At 52.5% G+C, this 10,234-nt stretch overlaps 4 protein-coding genes across 4 annotated transcripts; 2 read left to right on the top strand and 2 right to left on the bottom strand.

The window, feature by feature from the left end:
- Positions 1–1,115, top strand: GMORB2_0942 (NAD(P)-dependent dehydrogenase, short-chain alcohol dehydrogenase family; the record flags this gene model as incomplete). Its single annotated transcript, XM_035462926.1, has 4 exons — positions 1–37; positions 143–390; positions 457–736; positions 859–1,115. 4 exons carry the CDS (start codon positions 1–3, stop codon positions 1,113–1,115), a joined length of 822 nt encoding a protein of 273 aa, XP_035324350.1.
- A 1,972-nt stretch (positions 1,116–3,087) lies between these two features.
- GMORB2_0943 (Short-chain dehydrogenase) lies at positions 3,088–4,197 on the bottom strand (the record flags this gene model as incomplete). The annotated part of the gene is made up of 2 exons (XM_035462927.1): positions 3,088–3,208; positions 3,269–4,197. The coding sequence occupies 2 exons, from the start codon at positions 4,195–4,197 to the stop codon at positions 3,088–3,090; spliced, it is 1,050 nt and encodes a 349-aa protein (XP_035324351.1).
- Positions 4,198–5,823: 1,626 nt separating this feature from the next.
- Positions 5,824–7,684, top strand: GMORB2_0944 (FAD/FMN-containing dehydrogenase; the record flags this gene model as incomplete). The annotated part of the gene is made up of 6 exons (XM_035462928.1): positions 5,824–6,114; positions 6,177–6,393; positions 6,467–6,538; positions 6,588–6,925; positions 6,990–7,363; positions 7,423–7,684. The coding sequence occupies 6 exons, from the start codon at positions 5,824–5,826 to the stop codon at positions 7,682–7,684; spliced, it is 1,554 nt and encodes a 517-aa protein (XP_035324352.1).
- Positions 7,685–8,225: 541 nt separating this feature from the next.
- On the bottom strand, positions 8,226–10,234 carry GMORB2_0945 (Cytochrome P450; the record flags this gene model as incomplete). The annotated part of the gene is made up of 6 exons (XM_035462929.1): positions 8,226–8,715; positions 8,812–9,185; positions 9,252–9,410; positions 9,478–9,513; positions 9,569–9,811; positions 9,869–10,234. The coding sequence occupies 6 exons, from the start codon at positions 10,232–10,234 to the stop codon at positions 8,226–8,228; spliced, it is 1,668 nt and encodes a 555-aa protein (XP_035324353.1).

Below are 10,234 nucleotides of genomic sequence, written 5' to 3' on the forward strand. Positions count from 1 at the left end.
ATGAACGTGGACGGGAACGCGATTATTGTCGGGGGGGGTAAGATTGAAGTTTCATAATCTCCCGAGCCTACCTCATACCTGGGGTGGACTGGGACCTTGCCTGGAGACCGAAGCTGACATGTTCTTTTGACAATCGCTTTAGGTAGCGGTATTGGACGAGCATGCGCCATCGGCTTTGCAAAGGACGGGGCTGCAGGTGTCCTCATCACCGACTTGGATCTGAATGCAGCGGAGGCCGTCGCTGTTGAATGCGGTGCCGTCGCCACTGCGGCCAATTTTCGTGTCGAGGCCTTCCAGGTCGACATCACGCAGGAAGAGTCGGTGGAAGCGGCTATCAAGCGCATGCTGGAGACTTTTGGGAGAATCGACTACTGCGTCAACTGTGCTGGTGTGAGTGAGCCCGAGATCCGCCTGCGGTGCTGGTGCCAAAGCTGACCGTTGCATGCAATCTATCAGGTAGGGGTGCAGGTGCCCCGTCTGGTTTCCGAAGCTGACTCGACCGAGTTTCGACGCTTCCTCAAAATCCACGTCGAGGGTACCTTCTCACTGGTGCGGGCCGTGTCAGCGGCCATGACCAGTCAGCATCTCCGGCCCAATGGCCCTCCGGGCTCGGGCCGGGGTGAGACGCGAGGTAGCATTGTCACTCTGGGCTCGGGCAATTCGTTTGTGGCTACGCCGCACATGGTTCAATACACTACAGCCAAGCATGCTATTCTGGGATTGACCAAGAATGCAGGTCAGTTGCCAAGGTTCCTTTCCCCTTCGGGATCTAACCCCCCCTGGGATCCGGCCCGCTGTCCCCGCGCATGTACATGTAGTCAAACGCTCGGATCTGACTGCTTACATGTGGTCTTCTAGCCCTGGACATGGCTCCTCACGGTATCCGGATCAATTGCGTCTGTCCGACGTGGGTGGAGACGCCGATGATTCAACAGGCCAGGGACGGAGGCGTGGATATAGATGCGTGGGTCAAGGGTATGGTTCCACTGGGCCGCATCGCCACCGCCGAAGAGGTGGCCGATACTGTCATCTTCCTATGCGGCCCCAAATCTAGCTATGTTACGGGAAGTGGCTTCATTCTTGACGGAGGAACTCTGGTAACGGCCCATGCATAGCTGCAGACATGGCACACCCGGATGGAGATCGGTTGATTGGATATTAGTACACGTACTGCTTTGCTGTATTGTGTTTTGAATGTCTTTTCTAGCTCAATATGATTGCTTGGCTACGCATCCTACAGCAGTTTCCTGCTTCGATTCATGTTTTTGTTTGGGCCATAACTTCACCCTCGAGATTGATAATCCACTCCTTCACTAGCCTCTGTGCTTTTCAATCCTTTAATCGGATAAGCAATCATGGCGCGGTCATGGCAGCTATGGCTGTCGCCGCGTCCGAGCCGGTCAATGACCGCTAATGACCCTTTCATCATGTCTCCATATGATGGCGCTCGTTTTGATTTCCTTACAGATGATGAAGGGCGTTGGGTTATCAGAGAAACGCACTATATCGATAACCCATGGGTGAAGGAAGGCCATTCCGGCCCAACCCTGTGAGCCGCGTCCCATATCATGTACATGCACCGCAAGCTCATTTTGTCTGATCAGGCATATCCACTGGAAGCAGACGGAGCACTTCCAAGTTGAGAAAGGCAGTATCGCCATCCATAAAAATGGGCGGATCTTGAAGGCCACCAAGGATTCTGGCGTTGTCCAAGTACCGGCGGGAACTAGGTAAGGCCATACACACTGCACAGAAACTCTGCAAACATTCAGCTTGGGACATGTCCGCCGCTCATTCGACCTGGATGCTGATTCGTGTACTCGTAGGCACAAATTCTGGGCACATGAGAGCTGCAGAGAGGACTTGGTCTTCAAAGTCTGGGCCGATCCTCAAGGCCTGGACAACAGCTTTGACGAGAAGTTCATCCGCAACTTGATAGGGTATCAGCGGGACTGCCAGATGGCCAACATGAAACCTTCCTTGTTCCAACTGGCACTCATCGCCTACGACAGCGCTACCCTAGTTACGCCGCCGTTCTGGATGCCTTTATGGCTGCTGCGTGGCGTTCAGAAAGTAGTGGCCCGCGCGATAGGAGGTTATGTTCTGGGGTATGTGGAAGTTCAGAATCTTTCTATTCCGGTCCCCCTCGTGGAAAATGGTTCTGACATGAAATCGATACGCAGATATAAACCAACCTATGCGGAATATTTCAATGACCCAAGTGACAGTTCAAAGTCAAGGTAAACACATGTCTGCTTGGTGGCTTCATAAGGATTCGCCTACTTGTCCTACTTGTGAGTGAGAGGTTGAGCTCAACCACCATCCGTTTTGCAGCTCTACTCTTCTCACTCTCGCCCAATGTCTATGCAGTATAACTTCGATACTGTGGTAGATTGAGTGCGTACGATACTGGAGTATATATCTTAAAAAAAGGGAGGCTCATTGTCTCGATGTGGAACGAAACCGAATCGTTGGTTTCACCTGGTGGATATCCATTTTACCTTACTACTGGGGAGATCCTTTGATCGATCTCGATATCTTTGCCTAGGAAGAGTTCTTGACCATTGTGTTGTTATATCATCTATTCACGTCATGGCTTTACGTGCTGATGTGAGGTTTTGCTGTGTTTGCTTGTTGTGCGCCGCCATTGGCTGTTGCTATGAACAGAATCGCATAGCAGTTTCTTGATCAGTGTCCCATCCGTTCACGCAATCTCGGTGTGTATGTCAGACAACGTATCTACTGGGGGTGAGGGTAGGTGACGTGAGTGAAGAGGTCTGCTAAATGCAAGCGGAGAAGTGGCGACGTAGTAGTGAGAGCGTTTACTCGACCTTTGTTGACGAAGGCGCCTACTTCTATGGCCTTTTCGGTCCCTCGTGCCCTACTTCCTGTGGTTTTCGCCAAAATATATATCATGATATGGTGGAGGAGAGTGAGCATGTGTGGGCATTTAGCCCTCCTTGGGTTTATACAAAAGCCATAGTATTATCAAATCTAGCACGAAACATGACCGGAGTCCCGAGAACGGACTGAATGGATGAGAGTCTCCTGCTATTTACCAGAAAACTCCTTTAGTGCTTCTTGCTATCAGTTGGAGAATTCCTTTAGTGCCTCCTGCACAGGAGAAGAAGGCAACTCGGCCAGAGTCTCGTCCCATAGCGCGTTGGCTACGTCTTCTCCTTCGGGAGTATAGAGGATTGGAGCCAATCTGTGATTCGCGTCATTATAAACAATTTCTCTCTAGCGGGGATAGCAAGGTGGTACTCACGGCCTTATCTCTCCGTCTTCCGTGTATTGCCCGTGAGATTCTTCACCAAAAGAGATGGCAGAATGGATAATGGCGCGCGATCCCACGGCTGCTGGCTTTCCAAGGATCCTGAACCCTAGCTTGTAGAGGTCACCTAGGAGGCGGCCGTCTCCGTCCTTGACGATCTCCGTTCCGTAGCACAGTCCCGGGTTGATCACGTTGATGATGACATCGGAAGATGGGATCTTCTGTACCAGCTTGTGCAAGAATAGCTGGCCCAACAGCTTGCTCAGGGCGTAACGATCCGGGTGGTTCCAGTTTTCCGTCTTCCGTTTGTATATGGGAAGAAGAGGTCGCTCCCCCCTCTCGGGGAACTTGGCCCATGATGCGGTGTCTGAGTTGACGACGACGAGACGGCCCGGCCCACCCTGCGACGACTTTGTCTTGAGGATGGGCAAGAGTAGGATTGTCAACAGCATCGTCGATATGTAGTTGACCTGAACAGACTCCTCGTAGCCGGTGGCTTCACAGAAGTGCTCCAACTCTCGGTAATGACCGGCGTTCAGGATGGCGAAGTCGAGCTCGTCCAGGGTCTTCGCTTTCTCGGCGAACTTGATGATGGAATCGTATGAGAGCAGGTCTAGCTGCCAGACATCAACCTGGACACGTGAAGCATCCCGCCCAGACAGAAGGCCCTCGCGAGCTTTCTCTCCCTTGGATACAGTGCGCACGGCCAGTATCAGCCTGGCAACACCCAGATCGAGGAGCTGACGGGAGGTCTCGAGGCCGAGTCCGGAATTGGAGCCAGTGACAATGGCAGTCTTGCCGACAACCCGGCTCGCATTCTCTTTGCTTATAGGCGGCGTCTTTCCGATGAATTGGCGATGAGCCCAGGCACATCTGCCAGCTTGCTTCTGTGCCTGAGCTAGAGTGAACTTGGGAGCATCCATTTTCTTCCTGAAAGGCCGCGAAGAGGGGAAGCGAGAGGATGAGAATCTGTCGCCTGTTATCGGTCGCGTTACCAAGTAGGTAAGCACATTCGCAGGTGTCGGGGTAAAAAAGAGAGGATGTGGGATATCACTGTGAGGAAGGGGAACGCGGGTTATATTGCTGTCAGCAACGGCATGTGAGATGCACAAAGCTGTCGTAAGTATCTATACAATCCCCCAACCCCCGTACAAGAATAGCTGTTGGTCGGAATCTCACCCGAGCGGATCACACGCAGGCATGATGCAGACAACCAGCGTCCTCCTATTGTCTAAGCCAATCATCTAATATTGATAGCTGCAACGTGTCAGATCTCACGGCCTGCTTCCGGAGGAATAACCCTCCGCGGGTCAGCCGCCTTTCATTCCACGAGTCACAGAATACCCCTCAATTGTCAATGTTTCTTCTAGCTACATGTATTTATTACCTTCGTTTTCCCATGTAATAGCGACTACGAGTACCTGCATCTACAGTCTGATACGTAGGGCGTTGTGTTTGTTCACACCAGTAAATAGAAGTAGGCGCGTAGTTGAGAGATGTCTCTGTCTACAACTCAATGATTGAGGTCAACTCTCCCTACCTGTACATGTCAGCCGTCAGAGTTTTGCAGCAGTTAACTCCAAGGTGACCCCGGCATGTCAACAGCCGCGTCTATGCCCCCGGTCGGGCTCATTAAGCCGACGCTGGGGCGTGCATGTTGTCAACAGGCTGTTGGGAGAAGAAGCCGGTGGGGTGTGCGCCTGGAGGGCGTGTAAAGACTAACATGGATGTACATGCAGGTAGGTACCCGTAGCGGCGACTGACACTTTGAATATTTCCCTCTTTGGAACGAGCCGGCATCCGGGCCGTTCACTTACAAGATCCGTAGATGCAATTTACGACTGCGGATGACGGGCTTAGAAGAAGGCGAGAATGACCGACATATCGTGACGGGTATATAGGAGAAAATCAATTCCATATCGGCACACCGGCCCGACTTCAATGTCCACGCGCTTGGCCGCTCGCTTACGCAACCCCTGGATGCATACACCTACGCCCACTTTGCATCTGCGGCTTACGGGCTGGGTAGGGACTAAGGAGGGCACATATCGACAGGCTTGTATGAACAGAAAATCCCGACCGTCATCCCCGGCCCGACTTTCTCACACGAGCAGTGCGCTGTGGTGCTCACGGCCGGCTCTCAGCCTTGCTGGATCCTTCACTGATCACCACAGATGCCATCTCACGCCGGGGAGGGAAGCGATTTCTTGCAAGGCCGCACGGATATACGGCTCTCTCGTAATGTCTTACTCCTGCCTGGGTCCAATCAGAGCCGTTAGGCCCTCCGTGAAGGATCACGCCGTCTCTGTGATGAGGCAGAACTGGGCTTTTCCTTTTCTCCTGAGAAGCCACGAGGCATCTTGGTCTGTCCTGATTTCGCCTGTGTAGAAAGATAGAAAACCAAGAATACAAATCTGCATCTATAGCCTTCACCTCTCTTTTCTGCCAAGTTCCAGGTCCACGTACATATGCATATGCAGTGATACTCTGCACCTGTGTCTTTCCGGCGTGACTGTTACCTTACCATCCACCCTCCACGGACTTAGGCAATGCCATCCGCAGATATGTTCAGGGCAAAGATCGTCGCTTCGGCGGTAGCACTACTCCCTCTTTCTCTCTTCTCGAGACCTGTTGCAGCTGTCCCTACGCCTCTGGAACGTAGCTCGACCGACATCAGGTCCATTCTGACTGACCCAAGCCGCGATTGGTCTGCCGGAACTATCTTGTCCTTCCCCAGCTCGCCTGCCTTTGCCAACGCAACCGAAAGGTGGTCCATCTTCAGTCCACCCACATACGAAGCTGCTATTAGGCCAGGAACCGAGAGCGACATCGTCCAAGTAGTACGTGCCGCGCGCCAATCAGCCATCATGTTGAGATCAAACTCTAATATGTATGCTTCTAGATCAAGCTTGCCAACAATTCGGGGATCCCGTTCTTGAGCCGGGGCTCTGGACACGGATACGCTGAGAGCCTCGGCAACTTCCAGGGTGGAATATCTCTAGACCTGAGCCAGTGGAACTCTGTAGAGGTTGACTCTGCCGCTCAAACGTTGACTGTTGGCCCCGGCGCCATCTACGACGATATTTTCGATCCCCTGTACGACGCCGGGTTTTACATGCGTAAGTGTCTGCACTTCCCCTCGGTCACCGGATGCCATCTGGATGGCTGACGTTTACTGAATGCAACGACCAGAGACCGGCAGCTGCTCGTGCCCCTCCGTCATCGGCGTTGCGCTCGGCGGTGGTGTTGGCCGTCTCATGGTAGGTTTACCTCCGACACAAGACGATGCTGCTGTATCTTTCCTCTGACCAAGTTACGACGCAGGGCGAGCTCGGTCTCACCATTGATGCGCTGGAATCTGTGCGTCTTGTCGGAGCCGATGGGATTGCCAAAACAGTTTCGGCCACCTCATACCCAGACCTGTTCTGGGCGGTTCGTGGTGCAGGCGCCAATTTCGGCGTCGTAACCTCGGCGACCTTCAATGTGCAGACCTTGGCTAGCAACAACGATGGAAACGTCTGGATGGTGGACTTTCACCTGCCGGCAGAGAAGAGTCAAGAGTATTTTGACATAATTCAGCAGAACTACAGCCCCATGCCCACCAACCTGGCCGGCGTTGTGGTGTTGAAATGGAACGCCACCTCGAACGCCGTAAGTCTTGCCTCGTGCTTTTCTAGCCATCTTACTCGGGACTGACACCCATACCTCTCGACAGACTGAGGTCGCTTCTGACTGGATATTCTACGGTACGGAGGAGGAGGGCCGCAAGGCACTGGCTCCCATTCTCGAACTCGATGCATCCTTTTCTACGGCTGTGCTTCCGTGGAACAAGATTACCGCTATAAGCGGAGGAGGGTATGACCCGCTCAACTGCCAGCCGAACAAGCCTCGCAACAACTTCAGCCTTAATCAGAAGGCTTGGAATGCCGATACATGGCAAGCCGGTTTCGAAATGATTGAGGATTTCTTCGAGCAAGTCCCTGGCGGCAGAGACAGTCAGATCTTGCTCGAGCTCTTCTCGAACGCAGCAACAGCCGCAGTCTCCGAAGACGAGACTTGCTGGCCGTGGAGGGATACGTGGGGCTTCTTGTAAGTTTGAAAGGTCGCCCCCGTGATTAGTGATTTCTAACTCGTTCGTCGCGAAACAGCCAGGTGCAATTCTCCTATGAGGCCGGAGATACAGCCACGCAGGATGCAGCCAACACGCTTGGTCCCAAAATCCGCGACAAATTCGCCGAGACCAGTGGTTATTCTGATCAGGTCGTCTTCCTCAACTATGCTCGTGGAGATGAGGCGCCTGAGAACATTTATGGAGCTGATAAGCTACCTCGTCTGATCGAGTTGAAGAAGAAGTACGACCCTCACAACCTCTTTTCTTTTCCCCATCCCATTCCGTCGTCCTATCCGTGAGACGGCTAGCTGTTTTTTTCTTTTTTTCTTTTCGGAGATCTACAGGTTTTGATATTTGGAAGGAGACACAGAGGAGGAAGTTTGACAACTACTTGTATAAGCTTGGTCTTCTTGAAGTTCATGTAATAACTAGCTATTGCGGTGGGACTTCTAGTAGTCCAGTCACTACTATAATCCTCTTTAATTTTTTCACTTTCTTATTCGCTCAACGTTTCCTATGCTTTTCGTGATCTTCATTGTCTGTGCATCGATTCATTATGAGGTGCATGCCCCTTTAGGGTCAAGATCGGTCTAACTATGCGTCCTTGTCGTAGATCATTGCCGATGACCTCCCTACAAGTACTTTTTCCACGGAGCTTTTTGAAAAGAAGAATTGAGTCGTTCATCTATATAATCATATTCATCACTTGATTCTCTGGAGAAGATAGGAGAACCACACTTCGTTTCCGGGCATCTTATCCGAGGTGGTACGGGTTTGATTCTCCAAGTTGCCGAATGTACTGGGTCTCATCCCATCCCACGTATCTACATGATTGAATCCTTACATCTTTGGCTCGACTTTATCTATAGGCTCATCGTCTGGCTCGTAATCCTTCCATTTGAGACCTTCGGGGACCGTCTTCCACTGCATCGTGTCGTCGAGCAACCCCAGCACTTTGCCCCATTCCTCCCTGACCGCCATGGCTCGCTCTTGGCTTCTGGGCCGTATATCAGCTGAAAAGGGTTTCGGACATAGAAACATGCCATCCTCGAGATTCTCGATATCGGGCATGAGTTCTCGACCCGTTTGGGAGTCCACCTTCCGTTTCAGGTCGAATGCCCACAGTGTGCGAGCCATGACCAAGAAGAGAGACCGGTCAGCAATATGCATGCCTTGGCAAAGTCTTCTTCCAGCACCGAAAACGAAGTGATCGCGCTTGGAGACCACTGGGTTGACGGCCGCTTGAGCAGAGTTCTGATGATCGTCTTCCCATCGAGACGGATCATATTTTCGAGGATCCGAATGTCTCTGGGGGTCGTTCTGGATACCCCTGTGTTAAAACGAGTGTCAGCGCCGTCGTTGAGGTTTGGTCTCTCTCTCTCTCTCTCTCTCTCTCCAGGCGGGGGGCGTAGGCGAGATTGCGTACCAGACGTTGAGTATCACACCCGCAGCCTTCGGCAGATGATATCCGAGATATGAATCATCCTCCGTCAGCGCATGCGGTACTCCCAAGGCGGTGGCCGGCATCCATCGCAGGCTTTCCTTCATGCAGCCACGGATATAGGGCAGGTCAGGGACATCGTTGAGATCTGGTATGCGGTCTCCACAGACGCGATCCACCTCGGCTTGGGCCTTCACAGCAACGTCGGGGAAGACTAGCATAGCTTGAAAGAATCCGATGAGAACCGCCGCCGTTGTTTCGGAACCGGCTTGCAGTAGCGAACCGCTCAGGTAGCAGGTAGTCTCGTCCGAAAAGCCGTATTCCTTCTGTGCACGGAGAAGATCAATGCAACAGCATGGCTTTGGTGGATATCAGCTTATGAGCACATGTTGTTTGATAGATGCACCTCTGGCTCTCGAACTGACCTTTGCCGTGCCGCTCTGGAGCTGTCGACGAGCATTTGAGAGATGCCCCATGAACAGTTCCTTCTCTCTCTTGTGGTAGGCCTTGCCTCGCTTCACCACCGGGAGGAAGGCATCCGGGAGGCCTCTCAGGATCGGGTAGAAGTCTAATATTGCGGCAGTCTGCACAATATGCACATCATGATCAGTATCAGGACCGAGGCACGCACTCAGATCAAGGCGCACACACCTTTTCGCTAGATATCTTGGCCAGCTCTTCAAAATTCTGAGGGTATTGTCAGCATGAGTTGTGCCAGATTTCGGACCTGGAACCTTCTCACGTGAAACATTTCCAACAGTTTCGGATCGTCGCTAGTCGGGGTCCGATACCCAAATGTCATTTGCGTAGTCAGGGAAGTGGTATAACGGCGAATATGATTGATAAAGTCGTCGGGGGAGTCGAGCAAGCCCACCAACATGGCCTTTGCCTCGAGGTCTTGGTATGGAACGTAGCTTCGAGAGACAGTCAGGTTCAGGATCCCGTGAGCAAGCTTCCTCGCCTTACGCTGAGCATCACTGCTCCCCTAGAGGCCTTGTCAGTCGCTGTCTAAGGAATCGCAGCAGGAAGGGAGCGTACATACCATGAACAGGGGTCGGAGGCTTCCGCTCATGATATTCTGTGACATATACATGTCTGGCCTTCCTGAGTATATAGCACTCCGCTTATCCAACAAGTCTTTCACAGCCGTGTCAGACGACAAGACGATGGCCACCTTTGTCCCAAGCATAAGTGAGTATACTGGCCCGTAGATTTCCGCCCACTTCTGGAACTGCAGGTGAGAATTCTGACTGGGCATCTGGTGTAGATTCCCTATCAATGGCAAGGTCGGAGGCCCGGGGGGGAAGTTGGGAGGCCGTCGGCCAATTCGGCTGAGCCGCCAGAGCAGCATCAAGAATCCGGTGACGCCAAGGACGACCCAGGGCCGCGGAAAACTCGCGACATCCAT

This window comes from Geosmithia morbida, assembly GCF_012550715.1.
Source record: "Geosmithia morbida isolate 1262 chromosome Unknown scaffold_1, whole genome shotgun sequence".
In the NCBI taxonomy this organism is placed as follows: domain Eukaryota; kingdom Fungi; phylum Ascomycota; class Sordariomycetes; order Hypocreales; family Bionectriaceae; genus Geosmithia; species Geosmithia morbida.